Source organism: Eriocheir sinensis, unplaced genomic scaffold (assembly GCF_024679095.1).
Source record: "Eriocheir sinensis breed Jianghai 21 unplaced genomic scaffold, ASM2467909v1 Scaffold560, whole genome shotgun sequence".
NCBI classification, from domain to species: Eukaryota; Metazoa; Arthropoda; class Malacostraca; order Decapoda; family Varunidae; genus Eriocheir; species Eriocheir sinensis.
The window spans coordinates 95,001-108,586 of record NW_026111899.1 but is presented as its reverse complement, the minus strand read 5'-3'; the positions used below and the strand labels follow the sequence as shown (position 1 = coordinate 108,586).

The window sequence follows — 13,586 nt, the reverse complement described above, 5'->3', positions numbered from 1 at the left end:
TGATGATTACAAGCCTTACGATGACAACTATGATGATGACAACCCTGACGATGACAACCCTGACGATGACAACCCTGATGATAACAACCCTGATGATGACAACCCTGACGATGACAACCCTGATGATGACAACCCTAACGATGACAACCCTGACGATGACCCTGGTCTTGATCTTGACTCTGTGGGTGAAGAGGATGACTTTGAAGAAGTGGAACGGAGGGATGTGGTTGAAGAGAATGGCTTTGAGGAGGTGGACCGGATGGATGTGGACCGGATGGATGTGGACCGGGTGAAGGTGGACCGGATGGATGTGGACCGGGTGGAGGTGGACCGGATGGAGGTGGACCGGATGGATGTGGACCGGGTGGAGGTGGACCGGATGGATGTGGACCGGGTGGAGGTGGACCGGATGGATGTGGACCGGATGGAGGTGGACCAGGTGGAGTGGACCGGTGGACCGGATGGATGTGGACCGGATGGAGGTGGACCGGTTGGAGGTGGACCGGATGGAGGTGGACTGGGTGGAGGTGGACCGGATGGAGGTGGACCGGGTGAAGGTGGACCAGATGGAGGTGGACCAGATGGATGTGGACCGAGTGGATGTGGACCAGATGTATGTGGACCAGATGGATGTGGACCAGATGGATGTGGACCGAGTGGATGTGAACCAGATGGATGTGGACCAGATGGATGTGGACCAGATGGATGTGGACCGGGTGGATGTGGACCGGGTGGAGGTGGACCAGATGGATGTGGACCGGGTGGAGGTGGACCAGATGGATGTGGACCGGGTGGAGGTGGACCAGATGGAGGATGGAGGTGGATCGATGGACCGGGTGGATATTAATCAGATGGATGTGGACCGGGTGGATGTGGACCGGATGGATGTGGACCGGATCGATGTGGACCGGGTGGATGTTGACCAGATGGATGTGAACCGGATGGATGTGGACCGGATGGATGTGGACCGGATGGATGTGGACCGGGTGGATGTTGACCTGATGGATGTGTACCGGATGGATGTGGACCGAGTGGATGTGGACCGGGAAGAGGTGGTGGAGGTGGTGGTGGGGCAGTTCGGGGTGGGGGTTGTTGCCGCCCCTCCTGACCCGCCCGGCCGCCACCCTGGTCCTGTTGAGTAAGAAGGGTGAAGGCGAGGATGACTTTGACAACGTGAGCAAGAGGGACACGGGAGCGATGGAGTAAGGCAAATGCAGAATGTATGAAAAAAATAAATAAATAAAAATAAAAAACGAAAAAAAAAAATTGAAAAAAAATAAATATAATACAAAAATAAGAAACAAAAAAAAAATGGATTAAGATTCATGAAAAAATAAAATAAAACCAAATACAAAATATATAAAAGAACACAAAAAAAAAAGAAATAAAAAAAAAATCAAACCCCAATACAAAATGTGAGGGTTAAGGTTAAGGGTCATATTTCTTTGCGTCAAAACGGAGCAATGGTTTCACCCGACGAGGAAAAAACTTGTAAATTCGCCAAAGTATTAACGAAAGTTCCGTTCACGCCTTGCGCAGCTTGGAAATAACGACCGGTAAACTTGGTTAAGCTTTAAGTTAGATGAAAAGAAAACAAAAAAATCATCGGTTAGTGAGTATATGTCGTGAACGACTTGAGGAACGAAAAAAGGAGATAATTAATCTCACGTTCCAGTTCCAAATGTCCCTGCGAAATGGAACACCCAAAATGAATGCCGTGTGTGTGTGTGTGTGTGTGTGTGTGTGTGTGTGTGTGTGCGTGTGTGTGTGTGTGTGTGTATGTAGGTGTGTGTAGGTGTGAGTAGGTGTCGGTGGGTTGGTGTGGGTGGGTGGGAGTGCGTCGATGTATGTGATGAAGTGTGATATATTTTCACATTGATGTCGTGTGATATGTTACCTTTTCAGGTAATGCCGTATGATATGTTTCCAAGTAATGTGTGTGATACGTTCCCTCTCCAGGTAATGTTGTGATATGTTCCTCTCCAGGTAATATTGTGTGATATGCTCTCTCCAGGTAATGTTGTGTGATATGTTCCTCTCCAGGTAATGTTGTGTGATATGTTCCTCTCCAGGTAATGTTGTGTGATATGTTCCTCTCCAGGTAATGTTGTGTGATATGTTTCCTTTCAAAGTAATGTTGTGTGATATGTTCCCTCTACAGGAAATGTTCTGTGATATGTTACCTTCCAGGTAATGTTGTGTGATATGTTTCCTTTCCAGGTAATGTTGTGATATGTTCCTCTCCAGGTAATGTTGTGTGATATGTTCCTTTCCAGGTAATGTTGTGTGATATGTTCCTCTCCAGGTAATGTTGTGTGATATGTTCCTCTCCAGGTAATGTTGTGATATGTTTCCTCCAGGTAATGTTGTGTGATATGTTCCCTCCAGGTAATGTTGTGTGATATGTTTCTCCAGGTAATGTTGTGTGATATGTTCCTCTCCAGGTAATGTTGTGTGATATGTTCCTCTCCAGGTAATGTTGTGTGATATGTTCCTCTCCAGGTAATGTTGTGTGATATGTTTCCTCTCCAGGTAATGTTGTGTGATATGTTCCCTCCAGGTAATGTTGTGTGATATGTTTCCTTCCAGGTAATGTTGTGTGATATGTTTCCTCTCCAGGTAATGTTGTGTGATATGTTTCCTTTCCAGGTAAGGTTGTGTGATATGTTCCTCCAGGTAATGTTGTGTGATATGTTTCCTTCCAGGTAATGTTGTGATATGTTTCTTCCAGGTAATGTTGTGTGATATGTTCCTCTCCAGGTAATGTTGTGATATGTTTCCTTTCAGGTAATGTTGTGTGATATGTTCCATCTCCAGGTAATGTTGTGATATGTTTCCTCCAGGTAATGTTGTGTGATATGTTTCCTTTCCAGGTAATGTTGTGTGATATGTTCCTCTCCAGGTACTGTTGTGTGATCTGGTTCCTCTCCAGGTAATATTGTGTGATATGTTTCCTTTCCCGGTAATGTTGTGTGATATGTCTCTCCAGGTAATGTTGTGTGATATGTTTCTTCCAGGTAATGTTGTGTGATATGTTTCTCCAGGTAATGTTGTGTGATATGTTTCTCCAGGTAATGTTGTGTGATATGTTTCCTCTCCAGGTAATGTTGTGTGATATGTTTCTTCCAGGTAATGTTGTGTGATATGTTTCTCCAGGTAATGTTGTGTGATGTTTCTCCAGGTAATGTTGTGTGATATGTTCCTCTCCAGGTAATGTTGTGTGATATGTTTCCTCCAGGTAATGTTGTGTGATATGTTTCCTCTCCAGGTAATGTTGTGTGATATGTTCTCTTCCAGGTAATGTTGTGTGATATGTTTCCTCCAGGTAATGTTGTGTGATATGTTCCTCTCCAGGTAATGTTGTGTGATATGTTCTCTCCAGGTAATGTTGTGTGATATGTTTCTCTCCAGGTAATGTTGTGTGATATGTTTCCTTTCCAGGTAATGTTGTGTGATATGTTTTCCAGGTAATGTTGTGTGATATGTTCCTTTCCAGGTAATGTTGTGTGATATGTTTCTTCAGGTAATGTTGTGTGATATGTTCCTTTCCAGGTAATGTTGTGTGATATGTTCCTTTCCAGGTAATATTGTGTGATATGTTTCCTATCCAGGTAATGTTGTGTGATGTGTTCCTCTCCAGGTAATGTTGTGTGATATGTTTCTTTCAAGGTAATGTTGTGTGATATGTTCCCTTTCCAGGTAATGTTGTGTGATATGCTTTCTCTCCAGGTAATGTTGTGTGATATGTTCCCTCTCCAGGTAATGTTGTGTTATATGTTCCCTTTCCATGTAATGTTGTGTGATATGTTCCCTCTCCAGGTAATGTTGTGTGATAAGTTTCCTTTCCGAGTAATGTAGTGTGATATGTTTCCTCTCCAGGTAATGTTGTGTGATATGTTATCTCTCCAGGTAAAGTTGTGTGATATGTTCCCTCTCCAGGTAATGTTGTGTGATATGTTTCTCCAGGTAATGTTGTGTGATGTGTTCCTTTACCAGGTAATGTTGTGTGATATGTTTCCTTTCCAGGTAATGTTGTGTGATATGTTTCCTTTCCAGGTAATGTTGTGTGATATGTTCCCTCTCCAGGTAATGTTGTGTGATATGTTTCCTCTCCAGGTAATGTTGTGTGATATGTTTCCTCTCCAGGTAATGTTGTGTGATATGTTTCCTTTCTTGGTAATGTTGTGTGATATGTTTCCTCTCCAGGTAATGTTGTGTGATATGTTCCCTCTTCAGGCAATGTTCTGTGATATGTTACCTCTCCATGTAATGTTGTGTGATTTGTTCTCTCCAGGTAATGTTGTGATATGTTCCTTTCCAGGTAATGTTGTGTGATATGTTCTTCCAGGTAATGTTGTGTGATATGTTTCTTCCAGGTAATGTTGTGTGATATGTCTCTCCAGGTAATGTGTGATATGTTCCTCTCCAGGTAATGTTGTGTGATATGTTTCTCCAGGTAATGTTGTGTGATATGTTTCTTTCCAGGTAATGTTGTGTGATATGTTCCTCTCCAGGTAATGTTGTGTGATATGTTTCCTTTCCAGGTAATGTTGTGATATGTTTCACTTCCAGGTAATGTTGTGTGATATGTTTCCTCTCCAGGTAATGTTGTGATATGTTCTCCAGGTAATGTTGTGTGATATGTTTCTCCAGGTAATGTTGTGATATGTTTCTTTCCAGGTAATGTTGTGTGATATGTTTCTCCAGGTAATGTTGTGTGATATGTTCTCCAGGTAATGTTGTGTGATATGTTCCTTTCCAGGTAATGTTGTGATATGTTTTCCAGGTAATGTTGTGTGATATGTTTCCTTCCAGGTAATGTTGTGTGATATGTTCCTTTCCAGGTAATGTTGTGTGATATGTTTCTCTCCAGGTAATGTTGTGTGATATGTTTCCTTCCAGGTAATGCAGTGATATGTTTCTCCAGGTAATGTTGTGTGATATGTTTCTTCCAGGTAATGTTGTGTGATATGTTTCCTTCCAGGTAATGTTGTGTGATATGTTCTTTCCAGGTAATGTTGTGTGATATGTTTCCCTTTCAAGTGTGATATGTCTCCAGGTAATGTTGTGATATGTTCTTTCCAGGTAATGTTGTGATATGTTTCCTTTCCAGGTAATGTTGTGTGATATGTTCCATTTCCAGGTAATGTTGTGTGATATGTTTCTTTCAGGTAATGTTGTGTGATATGTTCCTCTCAGGTAATGTTGTGTGATATGTTTCTCCAGGTAATGTTGTGTGATATGTTTCCTTTCCAGGTAATGTTGTGTGATATGTTTCCTGATATGTTCCAGGTAATGTTGTGTGATATGTTTCCCTCTCCAGGTAATGTTGTGTGATATGTTCTCTCCAGGTAATGTTGTGTGATATGTTCCTCTCCAGGTAATGTTGTGATATGTTCTTTCCAGGTAATATTGTGTGATATGTTTCCCTCCAGGTAATGTTGTGATATGTTTCCTTTCCAGATAATGTTGGGTGATATGTTCCCTCTCCAGGTAATTTTTTTTTTTTTTTTTTTTTTTTACAGCAAAGGAGACAGCTCAAGGGCACAAAAAAGTAAACATTAATAATAAAAAAAATAATGCCCGCTAAGAGCTTCTACTAAAAAGAATCCAAAGAGGTGGCCGAAAGATAAGTCAGTTTCGGGAGGAGAGGTGTCCTGATACCGTCCTCTTGAAAGAGTTCAAGTCGTAGGCAGGAGGAAATACAGATGAAGGAAGATTGTTCCAGAGTTTACCAGCGTGAGGGATGAAAGAGTGAAGATGCTGGTTAACTCTTGCATAAGGGGTTTGGACAGTATAGGGATGAGCATGAGTAGAAAGTCGAGTGCAGCGGGGCCGCGGGAGGGGGGGAGGTATGCAGTTAGCAAGTTCAGAAGAGCAGTCAGCGTGGAAATATCGATAGAAGATAGAAAGAGAGGCAACATTGCGGCGGAATTTAAGAGGTAGAAGACTATCAGTATGAGGAGGAGAGCTGATGAGACGAAGAGCCTTAGCCTCCACTCTGTCCAGAAGAACTGTGTGAGTGGAGCCCCCCCACACATGAGATGCATACTCCATACGAGGGCGGACAAGGCCCCTGTATATGGACAGCAACTGTGCAGGGGAGAAAAACTGGCGGAGACGGTACATAACGCCCAGCCTCGAGGAAGCTGATTTAGTAAGATATGAGATATGAAGTTTCCAGTTGAGATTTTGAGTTAAGGATAGACCGAGGATGTTTAGTGTTGAGGATGGTGATAGCTGGGTGTTGTCAAAGAATAGGGGATAGTTGTTTGGAAGATTGTGTCGAGTGGATAGGTGGAGAAACTGTGTTTTTGAGGCGTTGAAGGACACCAGGTTCTTCTTGCCCCAATCGGAAATAATAGTAAGGTCTGAGGCTAAGCGTTCTGCAGCCTCCAGCCTTGAGTCGTTAAGTTCCTGTAGGGTGGGTCTTCTATTAAAAGAAGTTGAGTAATGCAGAGTGGAATCATCGGCGTAGGAATGGAAAGGACAGTTCGTTTTGGAAAGAAGATCATCAATGAACAACAGAAAAAGAGTGGGAGATAGGACAGAACCCTGTGGGACACTATTGTTAATAGATTTAGGGGAAGAACACTGACCGTCTACCACGGCAGAAATAGAACGGTCAGAAAGGAAACTGGAGATAAAGGTACAGAGAGAAGGATAGAAACCGCAGGAGGGTAGTTTGGAAAGCAAAGATTTGTGCCAGACCCTATCAAAAGCTTTTGATATATCCAGCGCAATAATAAAACCACCTTGAAAGGAAACATATCATACAACATTACCTGGAAATGGAACATATCACACCACATTACCTTGAAAGGAAACATATCACACAACATTACCTGGAAAGGGAACATATCACACTACATTACCAGGAAAGGAAACATATCACACAACATTACCTGGAAAAGGAACATATCACACTACATTACCAGGAAAAGAAACATATCACACAACATTACCTGGAAATGGAACATAAAACACATTACTTGGAAAGGGAACATATCACACAACATTACCTGGAAATGGAACATATCACACAATATTACCTTGAAAGGAAACATATCACACAACATTACCTGGGGAGGGAACATATCCCTCAACATTACCTTGAAAGGAAACATATCACACAACATTACCTGGAGAGGAAACATATCACACAATATTACCTGGAAAGGAAACATATCACACAACATTACCTAGAGAGTAAACTTATCACACAACATTACCTGGAGTGGGAACATATCACACAACATTACCTGGAGAGGGAACATATCATACAACATTACCTGGAGATTGAACATATCACACAACATTACCTGAAGAGGGAACATATCACACAACATTACCTGGAGAGGAAACATATCACACTACATTACCTGGAGAGGGAACATATCACACAACATTATCTGGAAAGGAAACATATCACACAACATTACCTGGAGAGGAAACATATCACACAACATTACCTGGAGAGGAAACATATCACACAACATTACCTGGAGAGGGAACATATCACACAACATTACTTGGAAAGCAAACATATCACATTGCATTACCTGGAGTGGGAACATATCAGACAACATTACCTGGAGGGGGAACATATCACACAACATTACCTGGAGAGGGAACATATCACACAAAATTACCTTGAAAGGAAACATATCACACAACATTACCTGGAGAGGGAACATATCACACATTACGTGGAGAGGGAACTTATCACACAACATTACCTGGAAAGGAAACATATCATACAACATTACCTGGAAATGGAACATATCACACAATATTGCCTTGAAAGGAAACATATCACACAACATTACCTGGAAATGGAACATATCACACAATATTACCTTGAAATGAAACATATCACACAACATTACCTGGAAAGGGAACATATCACACAACATTACCTGGAAAGGGAACATATCACAGTACATTGCCTGGAGAGGGAACATATCACACAACATTATCTGGAAAGGAAACATATCACACAACATTACCTGGAGAGGAAACTTATCACACAACATTACCTGGAGAGGAAACATATCACACAACATTACGTGGAGAGGGAACATATCACACAACATTGCCTGGAAAGCAAACATATCACATTACATTACCTGGAGAGGGAACATATCACACAACATTACCTGGAGGGGGAACATATCACACAACATTACCTGGAGAGGGAACATATCACACAACATTACCTGGAGGGGGAACATATCACACAACATTACCTGGAGAGGGAACATATCACACAAAATTTCCTTGAAAGGAAACATATCACACAACATTACCTGGAGAGGGAACATATCACACAACATTGCCTGGAAAGGAAACATATCACGTTACATTACCTGGAGAGGGAACATATCACTCAACATTACCTGGAGGGGGAACATATCACACAATATTACCTTGAAAGGAAACATATCACACAACATTACCTTGAAAGGAAACATATCACACAACATTACCTGGAGAGGGAACATATCACACAACATTACCTGGAGAGGAAACATACACACAACATTACCTGGAAAGGAAACATATCACACAACATTACCTGGAGACGAAACATATCACACAACATTACCTGGAGAGGAAACATATCACACAACATTACCTGGAGAGGGAACATATTACACAACATTACCTTGAAAGGAAACATATCACACAACATTTCCTGAAGAGGGAACATATCACACAACATTACCTGGAGAGGAAACATACACACAACATTATCTGGAAAGGAAACATATCACACAACATTACCTGGAGAGGGAACATATCACACAACATTACCTGGAGAGGAAACATCCACACAACATTGCCTGGAAAGGAAACATATCACACAACATTACCTGGAAAGGAAACCTATCACACAACATTACCTGGAAAGGAAACATATCACACAACATTTCCTGGAGAGGAAACATATCACACAACATTACCTGAAGAGAAAACATATCACACAACATTATCTGGAAAGGAAACATATCACACAACATTTCCTGGAGAGGAAACATATCACACAACATTACCTGGAAAGGAAACATGTCACACAACATTACTTGGAGAGGAAACATATCACACAACATTACCTATAGAGGGAACATATCACACAACATTGCCTGGATACATATCACACTATATTACCTGGAGAGGGAACATATCGCACAACATTACCGGAAGAGGGAACATATCACACAACATTACCTTGAAAGGAAACATATCACACAACATTACCTGGAGAGGGAACATATCACACAACATTACCTGGAAAGGAAACATATCACACAACATTACCTTTTAAGGAAACATATCACACAACATTACCTGGAGAGGGAACATATCACACAACATTACCTGGAAAGGAAACATATCACACAACATTACCTGGAGAGGAAACATATCACACAACATTACCTGGAAAGGAAACATATCACACAACATTAACCTTAGAGGGAACATATCACACAGCATTACCTGGAGAGGGAACATATCACACAACATTACATGGAGAGGGAACATATCACACAACATAACCTGGAGAGGGAACATATCACACAACATTACCTGGAGAGGGAACATATCACACAACATTACCTGGAGAGGGAACATATCACACAACATTACCTGGAAAGGGAACATATCACACAACATTACCTGGAGAGGGAACATATCACACATTATGTGGAGAGGGAACATATCACACAACATTACCTGGAGAGGGAACATATCACACAACATTACTTGGAAAGGAAACATATCACACAACATTACCTGGAGAGGGAACATATCACACAACATTACCTGGAAAGGAAACATATCACACAACATTACTTGGAAAGGAAACATATCACACAGCATTACCTGGAGAGGGAACATATCACACAACATTACTTGGAAAGGAAACATATCACACAGCATTACCTGGAGAGGGAACATATCACACAACATTACCTGGAGAGGGAACATATCACACAACATTACCTGGAGAGGGAACATATCACACAACATTACCTGGAGAGGGAGCATATCACACAATATTACCTGGAGAGGGAACATATCACACAACATTACCTGGAGAGGGAACGTATCACACACATTACTTGGAAACATATCATACGGCATTACCTGAAAAGGTAACATATCACACGACATCAATGTGAAAATATATCACACTTCATCACATACATCGACGCACTCCCACCCACCCACACCAACCCACCGACACCTACTCACACCTACACACACCTACATACACACACACACACACACACGCACACACACACACACACACACACACACACACACACACACACACACGGCATTCATTTTGGGTGTTCCATTTCGCAGGGACATTTCGAACTGGAACGTGAGATTAATTATCTCCTTTTTTCGTTCCTCAAGTCGTTCACGACATATACTCACTGACCGATGATTTTTTTGTTTTCTTTTCATCTAACTTAAAGCTTAACCAAGTTTACCGGTCGTTATTTCCAAGCTGCGCAAGGCGTGAACGGAACTTTCGTTAATACTTTGGCGAATTTACAAGTTTTTTCCTCGTCGGGTGAAACCATTGCTCCGTTTTGACGCAAAGAAATATGACCCTTAACCTTAACCCTCACATTTTGTATTGGGGTTTGATTTTTTTTTTATTTCTTTTTCTTTTGTATTTTTGTGTTCTTTTATATATTTTGTATTTGGTTTTATTTTATTTTTTCATGAATCTTAATCCAATTTTTTTTTTGTTTCTTATTTTTGTATTATATTTATTTTTTTTCATTTTTTTTTTCGTTTTTTATTTTTATTTATTTATTTTTTTCATACATTCTGCATTTGCCTTACTCCATCGCTCCCGTGTCCCTCTTGCTCACGTTGTCAAAGTCATCCTCGCCTTCACCCTTCTTACTCAACAGGACCAGGGTGGCGGCCGGGCGGGTCAGGAGGGGCGGCAACAACCCCCACCCCGAACTGCCCCACCACCACCTCCACCACCTCTTCCCGGTCCACATCCACTCGGTCCACATCCATCCGGTACACATCCATCAGGTCAACATCCACCCGGTCCACATCCATCCGGTCCACATCCATCCGGTCCACATCCATCCGGTTCACATCCATCTGGTCAACATCCACCCGGTCCACATCGATCCGGTCCACATCCATCCGGTCCACATCCACCCGGTCCACATCCATCTGGTTAATATCCACCCGGTCCACATCGATCCGGTCCACCTCCATCTGGTCCACCTCCACCCGGTCCACATCCATCTGGTCCACCTCCACCCGGTCCACATCCATCTGGTCCACCTCCACCCGGTCCACATCCACCCGGTCCACATCCATCTGGTCCACATCCATCTGGTCCACATCCATCTGGTTCACATCCACTCGGTCCACATCCATCTGGTCCACATCCATCTGGTCCACATACATCTGGTCCACATCCACTCGGTCCACATCCATCTGGTCCACCTCCATCTGGTCCACCTCCACCCGGTCCACCTCCATCCGGTCCACCTCCACCCGGTCCACCTCCATCCGGTCCCCCTCCATCCGGTCCACCTCCATCCGGTCCACCTCCACCCGGTCCACATCCATCCGGTCCACCTCCACCCGGTCCACCTCCACCCGGTCCACATCCATCCGGTCCACCTCCACCCGGTCCACCTCCACCCGGTCCACATCCATCCGGTCCACCTCCACCCGGTCCACATCCATCCGGTCCACCTCCATCCGGTCCACCTCCACCCGGTCCACATCCATCCGGTCCACCTCCACCCGGTCCACATCCATCCGGTCCACATCCATCCGGTCCACCTCCTCAAAGCCATTCTCTTCAACCACATCCCTCCGTTCCACTTCTTCAAAGTCATCCTCTTCACCCACAGAGTCAAGATCAAGACCAGGGTCATCGTCAGGGTTGTCATCGTTAGGGTTGTCATCATCAGGGTTGTCATCGTCAGGGTTGTCATCATCAGGGTTGTTATCATCAGGGTTGTCATCGTCAGGGTTGTCATCGTCAGGGTTGTCATCATCATAGTTGTCATCGTAAGGCTTGTAATCATCAGGGTTGTCATCGTCAGGGTTGTCATCGTCGGGTGCGGTGGGTCCGGAGATGAACCTCGCCAGGGTAGCGAGGAGCAGCCCTTGCAGGACCCACCACCAGTAGGCGAGGGTGTGCAGGGCGTCTGGGCAGGGCGTTGATAAACGCGACATTGTGCCTTCCATCGCTCCGTGTTTGGAGTTATTGTGTGTCTGAAGAAACACTTCACCTTGTGAGTTATCTTCGAGGGATAATTCAACCCTTAGGTCCATGTTGCTTTTATTGTAGTTCTCAATGCTTGTTTGAGTTCGTGAGCTCTCTTCGAGGGGTATTTCTGCCACTACGTGCATGCTCCTTTTATTTTGTTTTTGAATGTTCGTTTGAGTTTGTGAGTTTTCTTCGCGGGGTAGTTCCACCCTTACTTCCATGCAGCTTTGTTTTTGTTTTTCAGTGTTTGCTTCTTTTTGTGGGTTAGTTGCGTGAGGCAATCCAAGCGTTATGTTCATTTAGCTTTATTGTGCTTCTGAAGGTTATCTTGGCTCGGAGGCCAGCCACGGGATTTTGATTTATAGAGATGGGGGCACTCTTTTCCCTTTGCTTATCCTTTATAGGGTCGAGATTTACCACATCACCTCGGTTTGAGATATGCCGTTTTAGGGACCTTGGAGTTGACATTGCATAGGGCGAAATCTAGAGCTAGTTGCACCTTTTGTAGTGAAGATCGCTACGGGAGCTGATTGGCTAGATGGAGGGAGCGTCTGTTTAGCTACGGGAGCTGATTGGCTGGATGGAAGGAAGCTTTATTCTTAAAGGTATCGGCGCCTCGGTTCGCCTGTTTGAAAAGCTTCTCGTTGAAGTGGCTGGGGTTCTCGTGGACTGTTTTGTGATGCTTGTGATAGTTGTACAAACCTTCTGCACCCCGAATGGTAAAATCACCCGTGACAAACCGTTTACTCTTCTCTGTGGCCTTAGGAAACAGTCATAATGGAAGGCCGATACGTTTGAAAATATGGCCCTGAGGAGTAAGGGGTCAGCATTTTCTCCCGTCGGTAATTATTGAATCCCACTGTCTTAAAATATTATACGAAACAGATCAATGAGAATAATAACAGGTGGAGGAGATTAATAGATGAGGAAGGAAGAAAATTGGAGATGTAAGTGGAAGGAGAGAAGTGGAAGGAAGAAATTGAAAGGGAAGGTTAAACAGGAAAGTGCAAGTGCGAGGAGGAAGAAAATAAAAGGATGGGAAAAAGGAAGAAGAGAAAAGTGGGGAAAATAAAGGGAAAGTAATGAACAAATGTGTAAATAACTGGAGGGAGAGGAAAAAAGTGGAGTAAAGAAAGAGAAAAGGAACAACAGACAGAAAACAAATGAGTTGCAATAATGGAGAAAGAGATAAAAGCTGAAAATGGAGGGAAAGGAAAAAGGAGGCCGAAAATGGAGGAAAAGGAGGCACTGATGGGAAGGAAACAGCAAGCAAAGAAGAAAATGGGAAGTAAGGAAGGAAGGAAGAATGGAA

At 43.2% G+C, this 13,586-nt stretch overlaps 2 protein-coding genes across 2 annotated transcripts; one reads left to right on the top strand and one right to left on the bottom strand.

The window, feature by feature from the left end:
* The first annotated feature begins 259 nt into the window (after window positions 1-259).
* On the top strand, window positions 260-1,142 carry LOC126993103 (apical junction molecule-like). Its single transcript, XM_050851939.1, has 2 exons — window positions 260-439; window positions 498-1,142. The coding sequence occupies exons 1-2, from the start codon at window positions 260-262 to the stop codon at window positions 1,140-1,142; spliced, it is 825 nt and encodes a 274-aa protein (XP_050707896.1).
* Window positions 1,143-10,926: 9,784 nt separating this feature from the next.
* LOC126993102 (apical junction molecule-like) lies at window positions 10,927-11,832 on the bottom strand. The gene is made up of 2 exons (XM_050851938.1): window positions 11,683-11,832; window positions 10,927-11,631 (listed from the first exon to the last, which is right to left on the bottom strand). Exons 1-2 carry the CDS (start codon window positions 11,830-11,832, stop codon window positions 10,927-10,929), a joined length of 855 nt encoding a protein of 284 aa, XP_050707895.1.
* Window positions 11,833-13,586: the final 1,754 nt, after the last annotated feature.

Excerpts from the sequence above, each read along its gene's own strand:
- LOC126993103 (XM_050851939.1), top strand. The coding sequence starts at position 260 with ATGGATGTGGACCGGATGGATGTGGACCGGGTGAAGGTGGACCGGATG. Across the intron at positions 440-497 it reads ACCGGATGGAGGTGGACCAG|GTGGACCGGATGGAGGTGGA; the intron begins GTGGAGTGGACC and ends GACCGGTTGGAG.
- LOC126993102 (XM_050851938.1), bottom strand. The coding sequence starts at position 11,832 with ATGGATGTGGACCGGATGGATGTGGACCGGGTGGAGGTGGACCGGATG. Across the intron at positions 11,632-11,682 it reads ACCGGGTGGAGGTGGACCGG|GTGGACCGGATGGATGTGGA; the intron begins GTGGAGGTGGAC and ends GACCGGGTGGAG.